The 20,464-nt window shown below is 38.5% G+C and overlaps 1 protein-coding gene across 1 annotated transcript in view; it reads left to right on the forward strand.

Moving 5' to 3' along the window:
- The window catches only part of ZNF804B (zinc finger protein 804B), a 70,532-nt gene extending 51,707 nt beyond the window's left edge, over positions 1 to 18,825 (forward strand). The window contains exons 3-4 of the mRNA XM_074900239.1: positions 8,509 to 8,639; positions 11,339 to 18,825. Coding sequence (XP_074756340.1) covers positions 8,509 to 8,639; positions 11,339 to 15,017 — 3,810 coding nt within the window. The 3' untranslated portion in view covers positions 15,018 to 18,825. The remainder of the gene's footprint in view (positions 1 to 8,508; positions 8,640 to 11,338) is intronic.
- The last annotated feature ends 1,639 nt before the right edge of the window (positions 18,826 to 20,464 follow it).

The following is a 20,464-nucleotide window of genomic DNA, read 5'->3' on the forward strand; positions in this document are numbered from 1 at the left end:
TGATGAGGTTTCTGCTTCTAGCTGCATTTAATATCCTTGATGCGCATATTATTTTTCACTATTTGCCCTGACCCTACCTTTTCATCTAAAGTGCAGTGAGCGGTGCCTATAAAGAACACTACATTTATCTCAAATACAATTTAAAATGACTCTTTTTAGTGATGAACTTGTTCTCTGGTACAGCACTTTCAAATCACTGTGTAGTGGTCTGCTGATTCCACTTTCCTTTATGTAAAACTATAGATGTAGCACGATAGGTTTGTAATAGGTTTATCCTTTATGCTTTATTGTTGTTCCCTCAGCATTACCATAATTATCAAGAAACAAATTATTATACAGGTAAATCAAATTTAGGCTTAATTCAGATGTCTGGCATCTTTCCTCTTGTTTCAATAGGCTTACAAAAAGTTAGATGCGGTAAATTAAACATATATCTGTAACTGCTGACTCAGACTCCTCCTAGCTCTTTTCAGAAGTCACTCCATGTCTCTTTGCCTTCATTTATTTATTTCTAAAATGACATCATGGTAGAGATACATGTTTCATAAGAAGCCTGAAATCTGTCTGTGCAAAGTGCTATGTCAAATCTATGTACAGTCACTTCTACTATCATTTTTGTTACTCTGAAAGGCTGATTACGACATTGAGGAAAGTTTGAGTCCAGGCTTTTCACTCACCTGTTGAATTCTTGGATAATTCAGACTAATTTTTTTTTTTCCTTAAAATGTATGTGATTTTGTATCCTGCCCATTAGAACAAATTAAAACAAAGTGGTGAGACAGGCCTCAAAAAGGTGTGGAAAATGCTTAAATATTTTTAAAATAAGATTACAAGTACTGAAATTTTTGAAAGGAACTAGCCTTGCACAGGGTCTGTAATACCAGTTTCTTCTCTTTAAGCTGCTTAAATAGAAGGAAAAATAAATAAAATATATGAGATGATGTTTTTTTCTCTGGCTAAGAAAGAGAGACGAACACCCCAATGAGTGAGGAAGTGTATGGACATGCAGTGAAGATACAACCCCTGCCCCAAGTTTCCTATCATTCAAATGTGTTGCTTTTACTAGGTGAATTACTCCGTATTCCAAAGTGGCACCGAATGTGTCTAACCAAGTTATGCAGTGTGCAGCCAGCTTGTTGAAGCATATGACAATAAGTTTGTTGGAACTGATATAAACATGGGTGGTCAAGTGGGGCATATGACAGATCCACAAACAGCTCAGGCCTTCAGACGAGTGAGTTGCTGCCACAAAGTGCCTGTTCTGCCCTCTCCCCTATGGAAATGCCCCCCATGAATTCCATCTCTTTTAACTTTACTTGAGGAATTCTCATGAGCAGTACAAATGGATATACTTTCATTCAGCAATGATGAAATGAGTTTAGTTAGCAAGAATACTTGCAGATCTGGTTGAACAGTAAGAAGCTCCCACAGAAAAGGCATGGGCAAACACTAGCAGGTCTTGATGCTTTCTGACATGAAGAGCCATTGCACTAAATCAGACCGTCTTTCTGTACAGACTTAACAGGAATTTCTATGAAGAAATGTGAGAACAAGCCCTCCAAACAGCCATCTGCAATTTACCCTTCTGGCTGGATCTGTGATAAACATCTTATTCACTGATAGAGGGATTCTTTACAGCATGTCTGAGGACCGACTTTCCCCCCCTCCTGCTATCATCTTATTCCCTAACCCAGTCACACCAGGATATTTTCTGTCTTCCCATTCACTCCCACTAACAATATTGAATCTGTTATTGTCTGTAACATAAGATACTCCAAAAACTGATTACTATCACACACTTCAAAATCATCTATAGCTATTTATGGGTAAAACAAATGAAAATATATGAGCTAGTTTTTGAGCTTCATATCTCATGGTTAATTCCTATCTATAATAGCCTTCCCAATTTATTTTTAGGATTTTATTTACCATAGTGTAAACAAATTCCTTTGTTGCTATTTTCTTCCTTTCACTTAGAGAGTGAAATCCGTAAGCTTCAGACATGAAGTCTAATTATGTTCTCTAGTAACTATCATTCTCATTTGATGGTTTGCAGTGTGGCTTCATTTTAAAAGTAATGTGATTGGTTCCAATGTTAGGGTTACAGGCAAGAGAATAATTACCAAAATCCACGTTCCTTTTTTTTCCTCATTTAACGCTTCTATGGTGGATTTGTTTAGAACTTAATTAAGGAGCTTTTCAGCAAAGTGAAAATCAATCTTTAAAGCCAATCAGACACTCAAACACTCACATTAGTTCATGGACATAGACTCAGAGAAGGCTCTCTAAATATGACAGGAGTCATATAGCTTATGCTGACTGAAGAAAGCAGTGGTATATACTGCTTTTTTTCCTGGGGCTGCAATGCTTTACAGATTGATGAATATTTTGGAGGGTGCATTGTGAATGATATTCTGGAAAAAAGAAGTCTGAATATAAGTGGAAGAAGTCACTTAATTTGTTCTAACCTGACATTTTCTAACTTAATGCATGTAATTTATTTTTTCCCAGAGTTGCCTTCTATTTATATCAATGCAGTTACACTACTGTGAATAACAAAAGGATTTGCATGTCAGTATACTTGCAGCAACAGTTATTTGCCCCAGCATCTGAAGTAGTTATACCAATATCTCCTGTTAGATCTATATAATGGGATGAGCATGGCCCCTGGCAGAATGCTCAGAAGGAGAAATGCTCTTCCAATGATCCTCAAATTGAGAGAGAGTGAATGAGAGCGCAATAGAAAAAATGGTTCCTAAAGCCAGAGATCCCCTAGAGAATGAGGGGAGGAAAATCTGGCAGGGAAATACAGATTATGAAAACCTTCTCTGTGTTCTTGTCAACAATTTATACAAAAACAGATATCTTCCTCACTTTCTTTCTATTACATGTGCCAGAACTACACTTTTATGCAACCTGTAGACATGAATATTATCTGAAACAATGAAAATGTACCAACAGCACTGATTTCCTCTCTCTGTCAAAATTCTATGTCTGACGTAGAATCACAGAATAGTTTGGGTTGGAAGGGACCTTTAAAGGTCATCTGGTCTTACAGTCCCTGCAATAAGCAGGGACGCCTTCAACTAGATCAGGTTGCTCAGAGCCCTGTGCAGCCTGACCTTTAATGTTTCCAGGGATGGGGCATCTACTGAGCAACCTCTCTGAGCAACCTGTTCCAGTGTCTCACCACCCTCATCATTAAAAATTTCTTTCTTATACCAAGTCTAAATCTACCCTCTTTTAATTTAAAACCATTATCCCTTGTCCTATTGCAAAGGCACTGCTAAAAATTTTGTCCCTACCTTTCTTATAAGCCTCCTTTAAGTACTGAAAGGCTGCAATAAGGTCTCCCTGGAGCCTTCTCCAGGCTTAAAAACCCCAGCTCTCTCAGCCTGTCCTCACAGGGGAAGTATTCCAGCGTTCTGATCATTTTTATGGCCCTCCTCTGGACCCCCTCAAACAGGTCCATGTCCCTTCTTGTACGGAGGACTCTAGAGCTGGATGCAGTACTCCAGGTGGGGTCTCACTAGAGTGGAGTAGAGGCACAGGGTCAACTCCCTCAACCTGCTGGCCACATTTCTTTTGATGCAGCCCAGGATACAGTTGGCTTTCTCGGTTGCAAGTGCACATTGTCAGCTCATGTCCCACTTTTCATCCACTAGTACCCCCAAGTCCTTCTCCTCAAGGCTGCTTTCAGTCCCTTCATCTCCCAGCCTGTGTTGATGCCAGGGGTTGCCCTGACCTATGTACAGGTTGCACTTGTCCTTGTTGAATTCATGAGGTTCGGATAGGTCCAATTCTTGAGCTTGTCCAGGTCCCTCTGAATGGCATCCTGTCCCTCAGGTGTGTCAACCACAACACTCAGCTTGGTGTCGCCTGCAAACTTGCTGAGGGCACACTCAATCCCACTGTCTATGTCACTGATGAAGACATTAAACAGCACTGGTCCCAGTATGGGCCCCTGAGGGACATCACTCATCACTGATCTCCATCTGGACAGTGAGCCATTGACTACTACCCTCTGGATGTGACTATCCAGCCAATTCCTCATCCACCAAACGGTCCACCCATCAAATCCATATGCTTCCAATGTTGTGGGGGATTCTGTCAAAAGCTTTACTTACAGAAGTCCAGATAGATGACATCTGTAGCTCTTCCCTTGTCCACTGATATAGTCACTCCATCACAGAAGGCCACTAGGTTAGTCACACACTTGCTTTTGGTGAAGCCGTGCTGGCTGTGTCAAATCACCTCTCTGTCCTCCATGTGCCTTACCATAGCTTCTAGGACAATCTGTTGCAGGATCTTCACAGGCATAGAAGTGAGGCTGACAAGTCAGTTGTTCCCAGAGTCCTCCTTTTTACCCTTTTTTAAAAATGGGTGCAATGTTTCCCTTATTTCAGTCATGAGGAACTTCACCTGACTGTCATGACTTTTCAGATATCATGAAGAGTGGCTTGGCAACTACATCAGCCGATTCCCTCAAGACTCTGCCATGCATCTCATCAGGTCTCATAGACTTATGTATGGTCAGATTCCTCAGGTGGTCACGAACCTCATCTCTTGAACTGTGAGAGACTTTGGTCCCCAGTCCCTGTCTTGCGGTTCATTCACTTGAGAGGTGTGGGAAGAGAGGTTTCCAATGAAGACTGAGGCAAAAATATTGTTGAGTACCTCAAGCTGCCTTCTCATTCATTGTTTCCAGTTTGCCAGTCTTTTTCATCAGGGGGATATGCTTTCTTTGACCTTGCTTTTCTGGCTGACATACCTGTAGAAGCCCCTGTTATTATTCTTTGCATCCCTTGCCAAGTTCAGCTCCAACTGCATCTTGGCCTTCCTCACCTCACCCCTACACAACTGGTCAGTGTCCCTACACTCCAGAGGATACCTGTCCATGCTTCCTCTGCCTGTGCATCTCCTTGCGCCCTTTCATTTGACCATCAGGTCTTATCTCAGCCATGGTAATCTCTTGTCTTTCTTTCCTGATTTCTTACATCTGGGGATCAAGAGTTTTTGTGCTCTGTGGAATGTGTCCTTAAATATCTGCCAGCTCTGTTCTGCTCCCTTGTCCCTGAGGGCAGTCTCCCAGGAGATCCTATTGACTAACTCCTTGAACAGCTGGAACTTTGCTTTCCTAAAATTCAAGGTCCTGACTTTACTCTTTGCATGACCCATTTTCCTCAGGACTGCAGACTCCATCAGTGCGTGATCGCTGCAGCCGAGGTTGCCTCCAAGCTTGACATCATTGATTGGTTCACTTGTGTTGGTGACCAACAGGTCAGTCAAGTATTTCATCCCCTCTGGCAGGGCTGTCTATTGCCTAGCTTAAGAAGTTATCCTCAGTGCATTCCAGGAGCCTCCTGGGTTCTCTACAGCTTGCAATACTACTTTTCCAGAAGATGTTGGGGTGGTTGAAGTCCCCTAGCAGGACAAGAGCCTGTAAGCATGAGACCTCCTGTAGCTGGAGTAAGAAGGCTTCATCAACAGGCTCCCCTTGATCAGGCAGCCTGTAGTAAGCACCAACCACAAAGTTCCCTCTGTTGCCTTGGTCTCTAATTCTTATCCATAAGCTTACAACCTGCTCATGGCTATACTTCAGAGACAGCTCTTCACACTCTATCCATTACTTGATGTAGAGGGTAACCCCTTCACCCCTCCTTCCTTGCCTATCCCTTCTGAACAGCCTGTAGCTATAGATAGCCACACTCCAGTCATGGGATTTGCCCCACCAAGTTTCAGTAATCACAACTAGGTCATAACTTTCTAGCAGTATGGTGGCTTCCAGCTCCTCCTGTTTGTTGCCCATGGTGGATGCATCGGTGTAGAGGCACTTCAGCTGGGCTGTTGACCATGTGACCTTCTTAGAGGAACACCCCTTAGTAATTAAGATAGCCACCCTTAATACTCTCTGCATGCAATGAAAAGAAAGAGGTACTTTTACATCTCGCTTTATCCCTCTTGTTTTAGACAGCTGCTATAAGAAGTGTTTAGGTCCCTAAAAGTGCTTATTTCTTCCCAGTGGTTGTAAAGAAGATCTAAGCAATTACTATAGGCATCTAAGTTTGATTAGATGAATAGCAATCCAGAGAAACATTCACATGCACAGGGAGCAATAGAAATCAGGATCATAACTCTGGAAAGAAAGTAATCTCCGTACTGGAAATGCAGCCAGTGGTGAGTATGCTACAAATGCTCATAGGTCAGTGAAAAGCAAATACTGGCCACAGTAAAGTGACAATTTAAAAAAAACCCCCAACATTAAGAATGGACAGAAATTGCTAGACCACAGGTATTTAGCCACTGTTATTTCATGTCTAGCGAAAGGTAGTGAAGATGCAGCTCCATTAACTCGTTTGGATCTCCTGGTGATTCATACCAGAGTTCAGAAGGAAAAGAATAGATTCGGCAATTTTTGAGTGGGTCTTAGACAGAGGAGCCAACATGACTCAGTCCTGGTTGTATAAGTAAATCTTTCCATAACATTTAATATAATTTTTTAGTCTTTTAATATTCTGTGTGGGTGTTTATAAAAAAGGTACGGATTACTATTAGATATGGCAATGTCCACACACATGTTTTCATGCACATGTTCACAAAAAACAGAGAAATAATAGAACATGAATTTTAAAATGAAATATAACTCCATGGCAACGATATTTGTAGAAGGTGAAGGACAGAACACAAGATTTCTGTTAAATAAATCATAATTTATTACACATGCCTGTATTTGGATGCCCAGTTAAGTACCTAATTACATGAAAAATGCAATTGCCATGTAAAGTGATGTTAATTTTCAAGCACACCTGTTGAGTTTAGGGTTGTCATTTGGGTACCTGCTCAGTTGCATGCTGTTGTACACCACCTGCAGAAAATATTTGTGTGCCTGTCAGGAGTTTGGCACAGGTTATTAGTGAAGAAAACCATTGCTTTGCAGGTTCAGAAGGCAGTCTCATGGTCTATCCAACATAGCTGACAAATTTCATTATGATTCCTAGCTGGAGCTCTGGCAGTGAAGCTTTTTTGTTTTGATGAGGGGATGTGCAGGGAGAACCCTTTCTCTGCTCAGACTAGATGCTTTTGATTTCTTGAATTTCAGCTCCAGTTGATGAGTCCTCCCCTATGCTCATCTACATTTTTTTTATTCTTTTCTCTTCTTCCTTGACACATGCTGTATGCCATTAGAGAGCAAAAAATACTACTAGAACTTCTATTTTTGGTGTTGGTCCATTTGCTTTGTTGATTATCATCCTAACTGTCAAAGAAGTGAAATAGCATTGCTTTGCAGTACCTGTGCTCCATAGTACTAGCTTTCACATTGTTCTTTGTTTCCTTGACAGATAGAAACTGTTTCTGTTTTTCCTCATGAATGCTTTATGTGTGATACTGAACAGCTCACAGTGACAGCTAAAACATAGCCAAGTGGCACTAAAGGACATTTCTCAAATGTATTTCTTTGCCCTTTCTTCACATTGAAGATGTTAATGAGACTACCTATGTTTTTCTATGGGGGATAGGTTCTTTACTGCTCAAATATCTCTACACTCTTGCAAATATTACTTAGGTGACAGAAAGTGTGGATTCATTCTAGGAAGAGTCTCTGAGTTCTTTTACAGCTTTGCCTTTAACATATTATTTAAAAAGATTCTTGGACTAAAAGCAACATTGTCTTACATATTCATCCAGTTTATTCTAAATTGCAGGGAATGAGATTGAGGAAATGGAGCATTATATGACTGTGCTGTCAAGGGGCAAGTGAACAGTGAGAGAGGGCATGTAAAGAGACAGGCAAAAGCTAAAAATGAGATGGAGCAACAATTTATTTTCAAGGAACTGAAGCCTAAGAGCTCTAAAGAGGACTTTGCAGCTGTCCTGATTTAGAATATAGTTCAGTGAAGTACTAGATGTTGGAGCTGATAGAAACTTTCTGGAGAAACATAAAGATTTGAAAGACTGTAAATATTTCTGATGAAGATGGTTAAACTTTCAACAGGTGCCAAGCAGCAGGATGGTTCTTGCTGGTTGGTGATGCACCGGTTCCCTGAGCAACTGCCTTTCTGGCCTTCTCATCCTCATCCATGCATGCATTTGCAAGTATAGAGATCTGTAAAATATATTACACACGCAAGCTCAGCTTTATTCCAGTATATGCCTATGGATTAAAGTCGAACTGACTGAATTAAATAGGAAAATTGCAAATACATTAAATGGTGTCTTTTTGTGTATGCATTTGTACACAATAGAAGATTTGTGTATTCATAAGAAACTGAAAAGCTATCATTCATATGTAGGTATATATCAGCTAAGTAGCAATGGCCCAATCATGTTGTTTTGTTAGGCAAAAATAGCATTTTCAATATCTTCTTAGGATGATAGCATTTTAAGTGTATTTTTACTCTCCATTTACATACTAACTTCACCAAAAGGAAATCAATTGAGTAAGAGGAACTGCATCTGTGTACATATTTAATCCCTTCTCTTTTTTTTTTTTTTTTTTTTTTCACACAGAGATTGAAAGATTTAAAACAAAGGGAGTTTGCTCGAAATGTTGCTTCAAAGTCATGGAAAGATGAGAAGAAACAGGAAAAAGCACTCAAACGTCTCCACCAGCTTGCAGAGTTACGGAAGCAGTCAGAATGGCAAGTATTTAAAATTTATATTATGTTTTAATGCCCTCTTTCCTCAGTCCCAGAAGAAATCTCCATATTTTTACTCCTACACTCTGTAATGTGCAGAGATTGTGTATACTGTAACCAGTTTTCAGCTGTCCCCAACTCCAAATGTTCCTGTTCTGCAAACCATAAAATCGAAAGCCCCTGAATTAATTACTTGCTATTTGAAGGTCTGTATTTTTCTCCCCTGTAGCTAGTTAATCTCATCTCTCCTGAACTGAGTGGCTTGAAGATGTTTCTATAATATCACCATTTTACCTTATTCAAACTGACCTGGATAGATTAGTATAACTGTCTTATCTTTTGATAGTAAGTGAACAGGAGAGGAAAAACACCTTTTAAAGCATCGGTACTTTGTGAATCATTTTCACAGCTTTTAGTATACTGAGATTATTCTCACAGTTTCTCTGTAGAGTAATGGAAGTATCATTATATGAATGACAAACAAGTAATTAACTGAGTTAAGTTTATCCAGTCCTGTTATGTCTATTGATGAATATCAAGATACAATAGAAAGTTTGCACAAGTAAGCCTTTACATTTCAGAAATCTCCTTTGTTTAATGACACTGAATGCTTCACTAGAAAAGATTGCCACCAGACCAATTGTTTATGTTAATCTATGACCATAATGAGATAAGTAGATAATTAAATTGACATCCTTTTAAATTTGTATCAAGCTCTTACTGTACCCTGGAAATAATGACATTGGAGTTTATTATACACTCATTTTGGCCTATGTAATTGCTTTTGAGTAGTCTGCTGAAATATAACAGTTTAGTGCTAATGTATCACTTTTATGGTTACAACTCCATTTTCATACAAATCTGAAAGAAATGTAACCACCTGAGGGAAGATGCCTTTATGCCCAAGCAATGAAGATGTAGCGTCAGATAGATAGGCCAGTAAAGTCGGTGATAATAGGAAAGCCAGAGTGAGACTGGGAAGGAAAAAGCAGGTTTGCTTTTAGAAAGAGCCATGAGTCCGTAATACTTAACAAAGAGCCTGGAAAGACAGTGCTCACTATTCCTTTTTTTTTGTAATGACTAATATGTTCAGGGGTGGCTGTGATCTCGGTGGAGGGGTAGCATTCCTAGTCGCTCAGGCAAGACAGAAAGTCAGCCTTTCTAAGCAAAAGTCTACACACACACATACACACAAATACACACTTGTTATTGTCCCCAAGTACTGCATCTCAGGTTCCAGCAGAGTTCCTTACAACAAGCTAATACAATCTGACAAAAAAATTGCTGTTAATCTTGTGCACAGAAAAATTGAAAATGCAGCTTTATTTTGCTGTTCCAATGAGACTTTGAAAAGGATCTCTTTACACACCTTCTCCAAGAAATAATTTCTTCTTGATGTACAAATAAGGGTGAATTTGTTTCTCTTGATACCAAATTTGTGGCAAATGCAAAGATATTCTCAGAAATGCATACATATTCTCATACTCCATGTTGACCCTATTCCAGGGAATCTATATCATTCCCACTGCTGAAGATCAATGCATTTTTATAGTATTTATAAAACATGCTGGCTTATTTATAGATAGCTGTTACACAGATCTGACAGTTGTAATTAATTTATATTTAATTAAAATATTTTCTAACTTTTAATCAAACTCTTTACTGAAGCTGTTTCCAAATTTTTTGCATGGAAGTGTACTGTAGTACTGCATTGATAGCAAATGTAGATAATTGGTCTAATGAAATGCATGTTTAAAATATTACTTGGAATAATATTTGTATGGTGGCTATATATGTCTCATCTCTAATGGAAAATGGGAACAGTCATTCTAATCTCAGTTAATTATCTGCTGCAAGAAGTCAATGATTTACCATGTTTGTTAAGGCCCTCTTATAATAGGTTGATTTATGGGGTTTTTTTAAGTACAAGAAAACTAAACCACATATTTAAAATCTGACAGGTTTTGGGAAGAGGAAAAATCAATGAAAGTAGAATACTGAAAGAGAAAATATGGCAAAATAAGTCAAATGGTGGTTGTTAATGAGAGCACTGAAGTTGCCATTATTATTGATGGAAATCCATCTTGTGTCCTTTTCCCCACCAATGTTTGGTGATAGTTTTAGCATTAATATCTCTTTGAATATTTCACAAAGTCATGTATTGTGGAATAATATAAAGATAAAATAAAAGTCTACTCTTTAAAAAAATCATACATACACCCCCTCAAGCAAGTAGAATGCTGCCTTTTCCCTTATAGAGTTTGATTCTGCAGATACTCCAGGTGCAAGTGTCATTTTGAACAAGGCACAATTTCCTTTGCAGTGGCCTCTCAGAAAAACAAGACTTATAACAGACCAGGTTGTCCTTGATATAAATTCAGAATAAAGCCAATATTGTTTATTCTGGATGTACATGGGCATAACTCTGAAAAAGAGCATTCATGTGCTGGCTTCAAATCATATAATTTCCTGTATGTAAAGATTGTCTTGCCCATATAAAAGCCCAAGCTCAGGGCTAGACTGCACATTTACCCCTTAGAAACTTTAGAAATTTAGTTTTCCCTTGTAACAGCATTACTGATACCCTTCTTTACCAGACAGACTTCTTCAAATGTGAGTTTTGTCTTTACTTAATAGAGCTTTCCTGTTTGTTTGTTGTTTGTTTGTTTTGTTTTGTTTTGTTTTAATTTATTACCTTACAGTATCACTGGAAGTGGACCATTGCTTAAAGCCCCCAGATTAGTCATGGAAAAGCAGCAATCACCAGATGGCATTTTCTTGTACAAGGGCAGCAAGTTCACTGCAAGTTCTCAAAGAACTGACAGGAATGAAGGACGAGGTTTCTCCAGCAGTGTACTAGAGAAACAGCAATTTCTCATAAGCAGGCACCAGTCCCCTACTGAAAGAACCCATACACTTGGAAATCAAGCTTCACATGCTTTCCCAGATAACACAAATACTTCTCCAAGGGCAGGAGTGTCTTTCTCATTCTCTAAAAAAGTCCCTTTGAAGCTCGAGTCTTCAGCATCGGTCTTCAGTGAGACATCTGAAGAAGGAAATGATTGTAGTGAATCTCCCAACCATAAAACAAAGCAAGGTCTTGAGGGCTGTCGTTCTGGCACACTTTTGGAGGAGGATGTGAAAGCAAGCTTGGATAAAGTGCCATCTATTACACAAGACCAATTGGATTTGGATAACAGTGCATCAAGTCATGTAGCTGCAAAACCTAAAATGCTAAAGGAGAGTGATAAAAGTAGTGATAGAGAATTAGAAGAAAAGGTCAGTGCTCATCCTTCATTTTCCAAAGTCAAAATACAGCTTTCAGATTTGGATTTTTCTGGTTCCCTTAGAGAAACAGATCAAGAGAGCCAATTGAATGAGTCTGAGCAATTGTTAGAAACTCTCATTTCACCTTCATGTCAAGCTAGCAGTTTTTGTACACAGCTGAACACCTACAAGCGCAGGAATGCCCACCTGTCTGACCAGTTACCTGAGCTCCCACAAGAGCCAGCACCTGAGCTGGCATGTGCAAGCAACATTAATGACAGTCCTGGAGTGGTAAAAAGAGAAAGATCTTTGGAGAGTTCAGAAACCACAAATGGGAATATGGAAACACTGCCAAGGCAAACCATCATTAAAGAGGTTAAGCCCCAGTCATTGCCTTTCCTCCATGTAGTGAGCAAAGATGGCACCACTGCTCTGCAGTGGCCCACAGAATTACTTTTGTTTACAAAAACTGAACCCTGTATTTCATATGGCTGTAATCCATTGTATTTTGACTTTAGACTCTCTTTAAATCACAAAGATAGTAAACAGCATGAAACAAACAAAGCAAGCTGTGAAGAGCACTCTATAAATAAGACTGCAGATGAAAATGAAGCCTCAGGTTTAATAAAACACAAGCAAATGTCAAATGAACAAGATAATCAGTTGTTGAAACCAAAGAAGATGAAAGGTTCCCTAAATCCAAGAAAGGCCAAGCAAAAAGCTGAGTCAGATATAGGCAAAGAAATGAATGAAAATGGTCAAATGTGCGTTGAAGATTATTTGAATGAAAATATACCCAAAGTGCCTGGTTACCTTGATGTCTCACAAAAGGATTATATGACAGAAAAAAGTCTTCATACAACACTGAGAAGACCTTTAAAGCATCATTTTCATATCTGTGAAAGAAAAAACCGGAACATCAGAAATGAAAGCATTTCCTTTTCTGCTTTTATGTCTAGGATTAAAAAGTCTAAAGCTGCAAAATGTCATTTAGTTTATTCCGAGGAAAAACGTGAAAACCAAAATGACTGCAGATCCGTTCAAGATGTGGCCAGCTGCAGCAGTGACGTAAGTGACAGTGGAAAAGACTCTAGTGGAAGTTTCCTTAGTTACAAATCAAGTTCAAACAGCAAGTATTCAGAAAATGAAGGATGTGGAAATTTAATGAGATGCTGGAGATTCCCATCTCCTCAAAAATCCTCCTCTGACAGACATTCCAGCTATTCTGACACTTCAGTTAGCAGTACAAGTAGTTACATGAGCTACATGAGTCCCACATCAAACAATCACAGCAGAAATCGTTTGCTTTTTTATTGTAAAAGAAAAAGCAAGACAGCTGAAAGGCACAAATGTAAACATGCAAAGCACAAGTGTATTTTCACTTCTGATGATACAGATGAGGATTATCTTTGTCATAGTAGGAATCACAGGACTAGAAACTGTACACAGAGGGGCACAATTAAGTACCGAAGATGTTCAAGGCATAAAGTTTTACAACACAAAGACAGATCTAAACAGAGGAGACATAGACACCAGCATCTGGGCAAAGTGCATAGTAGAAGTTACCATAGCTCCAAAAGTTGTTCCATCAGAGATTCAAGAAGCAGTGAAAGATCATCTGGTAGCAGAATATCAAGAGGCAGCAGTTCAGGATCCCTCTCAAAAGAGACTGACAACTGTGACAAAACAAACGAGGATACAGAAAGAGGTTCTAAAACTGAACTGGGAAAAGCTGAAACTGCACATTATGAATCTCTGAATGTGAATGGTCAGTCAAAAAACTTTTCCACCTGCTCTTCTAAAACCCTGGAAAAAGGCATATGTGGAAAAAGAAAGTCACTGACAGCCAAGTTACTTTTAGAAAGAGTGCAGTCCAAGAAAACCCAGGAACAAATGCGTGATTCAGAGAGATTTTCAAACATTTGTGGGGGAGAATTAAAGGACCACTCTCAAAGTCACTTTGCTCTCCAGTTTTCAGCAGCAGAAGATGACATTGCAATGTTACCTGTGCAAGAGAAACTTCTAAGCATAGATGAAAATGACAGGGGACATAATGAAAGCAGTTTGTCGGAAACCAGTGTGAAGAAAACCAACTTTGAAGCGTCAGAGATAACTAATGTTGCTCTTTCAACAGGCACTGATTATGATCATTGCCTTTTTAAAGACATCATTCAAATAGGAACAGGCTATCAGAGCCCGAGCACAAAAAGGAACACAGCAATAAAGGAACAATCCAATCTCTTCATTAGTGAAGTGCAACCCTTTATACAAAGCTGTGACCCAGTACCAAATGATTTCCCTGGTGCTTTTCTCCCTAATAGATATTCTGTTGTTGCTAATTCAACAGAGACCAAAGAAGAACTACATGATGTAAACATGGACTCAAACCAGGCAGAAGGCAGTTCAAACTCTCTTTGTGACAATGCTATGCAGAAGTATGATGACACAGTAAATGACCTAGAAGTGTACAGTAAATCCACCTCCTCTCCTTTAACGCAGCAGCCTATCACGTTTTCACCAGAGGAAGTAGATAAATACAGGTTGTTGCAGCTGCAAGCCCAGCAGCATATGCAGAAACAGCTTCTGGCAAAACACCTGAAAGTTTTGCCTGCCCCAGGACCAGCTGCCTTCTCTGCAACACCAGCAGTTCCTGCCCTCCCTGTTCAGCAGCATGCTACTGTCACCACCATTCACCACACACTGCTGCAACGTTTTGCTGTCTCAGCATCTGTACATCCCCATGGCAGCCATCTCTCCCTGGCACACCTCCACCCCCTCTCTCAGGCACATTTTGCCCCCGTATCACTTTCCCCATTAGCACCAGCCCTCATTCCCACCCACTCTGCTTTGCTGACAGGACATCCATTGCACTTGGTCTCCACCACCCCCCTCCAGCCTTCCCCACTGACCTTCCCTGTACTGCCACACACTGCATATATCCCAGCCTTATTTACACCACACCTGAATGCAGCCACACCTTCTGCCATACATCCAAATCCCTTAGTTCATCCATTATTCCAAGGGCAAGAGCCCCATCATCATTCTTGCTCTAGCCAGACCCAACAGTTGCCCACAATTAAAGAAGTTTTCAGTGTTTCTAGCTATTTAAACTAGCCCCAAAAATTACACTATGGCTCCAAACCCAAATTTTAATAAAATAAATTATTCAGTGTTCAGTCATGTGTCTGAGGGGAAATGTACTGCTTTGCTGAGAGCACAATGACAAATATTTTAAAGGCCACATTCTGGCTGACAGCATATGAATGTTGATTTAGTTCCCATATCACTGAGTAAAAGCTGGTTTAAAGCCTTTTATGATACTGTCACAAGGAGGATGGGGTCCAACTAGTATCATTTGAAAGAAGGTTTGGAAAAAACAACCTGAAGTAAAGTTTGTGATTATCAGTAGGAATGGGACCACAGCACCCAGATATCATGTGACCAAGAATATCAACACTGATGAGTGACTTGAAGTAGCGCAATTTAAGGTAGAGCAATCTCGACACACCTCCAAGGTTTGCTTTTCTGAGTGTGTATATGCAACGGCAATGTACTTGATCTAGTTAAGGTATTTCAGACTGAGCAAAAAAGAGGGTATCTGGGACCACAAGTTCCTGGTTCTGTCTCCTGGCCAAAATAAACTGAGGAGCCTCAGAGTGAGGGGTGATACCACTGGAAAAAGAGGTACAATAACATCTCAAAGATTTACTTTAGTGATTTTATCCCTAGGCTATGCTGCTTGGATGGTGTAAAGGGACTGCAGTCTTGTCACAGGTACAGAACAAAAAATTCCCTTCGTGTAAGGGAGCTCTGCACTGGCACAAGCAAGCTGCTATTTTTCTTCCTGAGCCAAGCATCCAAGAAAGCAAGGGAAAGAAGGGGATGAAGACAAGTTCTTTGGCATTGCCTGTCTGTGACTGTAGCATGGGGTATGTCAGTGGTGGGCTGCAGCAGCCCAGAGCTGCTAAGCAGCTAGTGCTGGCTTCGAACATTAGAGGTCCTTGGCTAAAACTGCAACACTTCTTTCCTACCAAACAGAGCTCTGGCATGTGGGAAAGTCTTGCCCAAAGAATGTGTAAATACTTTTCATCCCTTTCACAAACAACATGAACAATTGGCTGGTCCTATAAAATTATTCTGATATTCATAATAAAGCAGAAGTAAAATTCTGAGTGGCTCTCTAGGTCAGGTATCATATAAAACCATATCACAGTTCTCATCATATACATCAAGGTATATTGAATCTAAACAAATATGTCAAGATTCTCGCATGGCTTCCCAAACTCTCAACATACAAACTGAAGTTCTGAATCTGCAATGTTTGAATGCATGTATCCAACCTTCAGGGTAATGCGTGGTTGAAATTGCTAGTAATAACTGTGTATCTGGAAATAGGTGAGGGCTTCAGCACCTCTTTGAATGGCACATTTTGACTATTTTTATAATGTTTCTAATTCAATGTGGGATATTTAGCATGAAATTAAGTTCATGGTTAGTGTGCAGGCATGATTCCCAATATAATTGGACAGTGAAGTGTCTGACAGACAGTACCTGTTTGTTTGGATTAGAAACATCTGAAATAATTTAAATTCTTTTGCAATAATGTAGTGCACAATTAATAATGTATCTTTCAGAATCGATGTAGAACATATTTAAAAATTTTTGGAGGATTTTATTCCATTATATCTGGCTATCTGAAGAAACTGAGAAAACTAATTGCAAATGAGTTGGATATTTAAAATACAATTTAGGACCAATTTTCTAACTAGATTGATCCATTACAATAGAATGGAATTGTTTTAATTTCTAAAAGCAGCTGCTTCAGCATAAACTGGTATTATGCCAGACTTGTCAACTGGCATTAAAAGTTGTGACTTCTTGTTTTGTATTTGCAAAGTTAAAGTTTCTTTGAATACTGAACATTTTATCCATCAAATAAAAAACGTCAACAAAAAGATATAGAGACCGAGAAGAAGCAAAACATTTTTATATTTGAAAAGGTTAGCAGAGCCAGCACCCTCAAATAACTTTTGGTTGGATTTCCAGCTGATTTATTAATTTCATTAACAAAATGGATCCATGCCATTTTGGAGTTACTTATCTTTATGGTTTAATTTTCTCATTTAAATTGTAGGGAACTATCCTTTCATTTTTGGCTGAAAATCTTCCCCATTTTAGATCTGAATTTACATATTATTTCCATACTTCTGAAAATGTATTTTATCAAAAATATTTCACTGAATGTGACTTAACACCTCTGAAAATTAGTACTTGCTTGCTTGGAAGGAGATCCCTCACTCAGTGAACCACTTGGAAATATTACTTATATTCTGCAGAAAAACTCTGAATTGGATGTTTTAAAGGAGCAGGTCAACCTGTGCCCTAGAAGAGTCTGACTGAACTGCAGTTCAGGGCTAATACCAGCTGAAAAGATTAATTTCCAGCCCTACAAACCTTTACATTTATGGGCCCAGTTCCATTCCTAGTCAAGAAAAAACAGCTGTTCTCATTGTATATAAGAGTTCATTTGAACCCTAAGTAGATAACACCAAGACAAAAAAATGGAACAGAAGAAATGACAGACTAGTCTCATCTTTAATGTGTATATACACATTTTCTATCCTTGCTTCTTACAGGGTTAATATTGTTGAAATTCCTACGGCAAGAATCCTGACCAACTGAAACTTAATATCCTACTACATAGATCATTTATGGGAAATATATATGTTTCCCTTACTGTATGCACAATACAATGGGATTCTAGGAAGGAACCAAATCATAGGATGTCCATGCACCATTGAATTCCAACAAGGATGATCTGTTAAGGCAAATGAATAGACAATGAAGATTAAATTCAATTCTTGGAACCATGGGAATTAGGTTTTTGAGAGGTATTGATGGAAAAAAGATAGATTAAGAAGGAACAGAAACAGCACAATAGCAAAACAGCAATCGTTGACTACCAACAAAGGGAATGTCCAATATTGTTCTTAGTACACAGGAGGGATTTTCTTGGAGAAATGTAATAAAATTGTTAGCACAGCTGAGATCATATATTTGCTCTACTTGCATTTATTTTTCACCAGTAATGTACTTTAAATATGTATCATTACTATTAAAAACCTGATGTATGGAGCCGTGCTACAATTTTGATTTTATTTAGACTGGTTTTTAAAACAGTGACAATATCCTGGTGGCAGTGATATATACACTCCAAGTTAATTACCTATTTTAGCTTGATGGTATGTTCTTGATATATAATCCAAGGAAACAGGTTACCCACACTGTAAAATTCCAGTTAAAAAAGTTTCCTGAGTTAAACAATGATAAAATGTTTTTGTTTTTTTTTTCTATTTTATTATTATTTTTTGATAACTGAGGCACTTCTGGAATACATTTAACATGTATATTTGTTGTTCAAATTTTCATAAAAATATCATTTGACCAGATTGATTTTAAAAGTGTTAAGTTTGTATTTAAAACTGGATAATACTCTGGCTAGTATAATATGTAAAGTAGTAATTTGTTTTGTATTCTCTGTATAAAGTGTTTTATATTATACAGTAGCTAAGTGAATTGCACTATTGTACATGCAGCGCGCCTTTTTTTTTTTTAGGTTATTCAAGGAATTCCTGGGAATGTAGTTTAATGCAATAATTTTTTTTTTTTTTTTCAATAAAAAGGCTTACTGGTATAAAGAGTGTCAGTCATGTATTTTTAATGTAAAGCATACCAAAAGACAGCAGCATAATAAAATGCAGAATGATGCAAACATATTCTGTATTTTAATTTGCAGAACTGAAATATATTTAATTCGTCCCTGTGGCTATAAACCTGAAATTTCTTAGAATGTTTCCTAAAGATTTTAGTATGTGTTAAAAAAGTGGGTTGTTTAAATGGAACTGAAAATAAATATTCCTTAAAAAAAATTATTCTATCTATGTGGTTTTTGAAAGTACTTTTAATAGACCAACATCCTCCTGGATATTTTTATGCACTCATCAGTTTATTTAGAATTACACTTATAACTCACTTGTCAGATTCTCCAAATAATCTCTCTGAGCTATGATTCCTAATGCTTATGTAGAAGGTCCTTTGGTAAAGAAGCTAACAGTGGGATCCACAAATGCATTATTTATTCACTTTTTCACCATTTCCTGAAACTTACCTTAGTCATGGTAAGTATCTCATAATCCCTTGTTTTACCTTTTACCTTATATTTTTCCAGTTTGTTCATTGTATCCTTTTCTGACTATCTTTCATGTATATTGTAAGCTTTCTGACACAAGATTTTGGATTTTGTCACATAGGTACTCAGTTTTGGAGGTCCCAGGTACTGCTGCTATACTAATAGTAATTGTAAGGCTTGTTATGGCCATCAGTAGACAGTTTCAGAAGTTTCATATCTCCAGGTGATCACAAAGACTTGAAGTAATGTCAAAACAAGTGTCTTCATAGGTGCATGTAAGAGACAAAACTGTCTTTTGAGGTGTGGTGTAACAGAGAACATATTCTATTAGGTACGTCTGCATAGCTGGAAATACTTTGGCCAATCTCTGGGACCAAATTAATTTGCCATGCAGTGACATCTCATGACCCAAGCATTTTATAAAATCTTGAAATCACAGCAAATCAACAGAGACGTAATCAACACAGAGTATCTGATTCCATTCAATTGTGTTTCCTCACCAAGTTGTTTCATAATAAAAACAAGTTTCAGAACTGGGCAAACTTTAAAAATGTGGCATGTCTGAGAGAAATCCCCTGTGAATTAATATCTATACCATTAACTGTTAACTACAGTAGACTTCTGGTTGAGATCAGATCTCCACCTGTTGTTGAACAAAGTGATATTGTTTTGACTAAGATGTAATATGTGAAGAAATGAAGTTGTCCACACCTTCCTATTCCTGGTGAAGCTAACTACTAATCACCCTTTCTTAAAGCTTAAATCCCAGATCGGTTTAAAAGTTGAGCCTAAGATGTTTGGGTTCTGTTTGTTTTTTTCTTTTTCTATACCACAATTCATCTGTTCAGGCCAAACCTACATTTAGGACAGTAATTTCCTTGAGAATGAAAAACAAGTGTTTTGCCAGACTTGAAATGTCTCTTATCACCAGATGGAGATGCTTTTTGGAGGAAAAACATACACATATACATTTCATTTAACTTAAAAATGGATAACCAGATAAAGCAGATATTTCGAGACAGGATAAAAGATAACATATTTGTAGCTACTTTTGTCTAAATTTAGCTTCAAGCCACTCTTTTTGCTTCCCTCAGTTAAAATACTGTATTAATGTGTCCAGCTTTAGGAAGACCCAGATATTACCTCTACTTCAGAGGATCTCAACTTGGGGATGGGGTTGTTCTTAGTGATCCGGTTTCCCCCAGAGTCCACTTGGATGGGAAACCTCTCTGCCCTCAGAAGGCTTCCTGTAACTCTGAGGTGAGCTCTCAGGGCTTCTTCCATCACAGTACTGAGTACTGCGGCTTAAATATATCTGGTCCTTGGTCACAGGCTAGACAGCATTGTCACCCAGCCAGGCACATTACAAAAT

Source organism: Athene noctua, chromosome 2 (genome assembly GCF_965140245.1).
Source record: "Athene noctua chromosome 2, bAthNoc1.hap1.1, whole genome shotgun sequence".
Taxonomy (NCBI): Eukaryota; Metazoa; Chordata; class Aves; order Strigiformes; family Strigidae; genus Athene; species Athene noctua.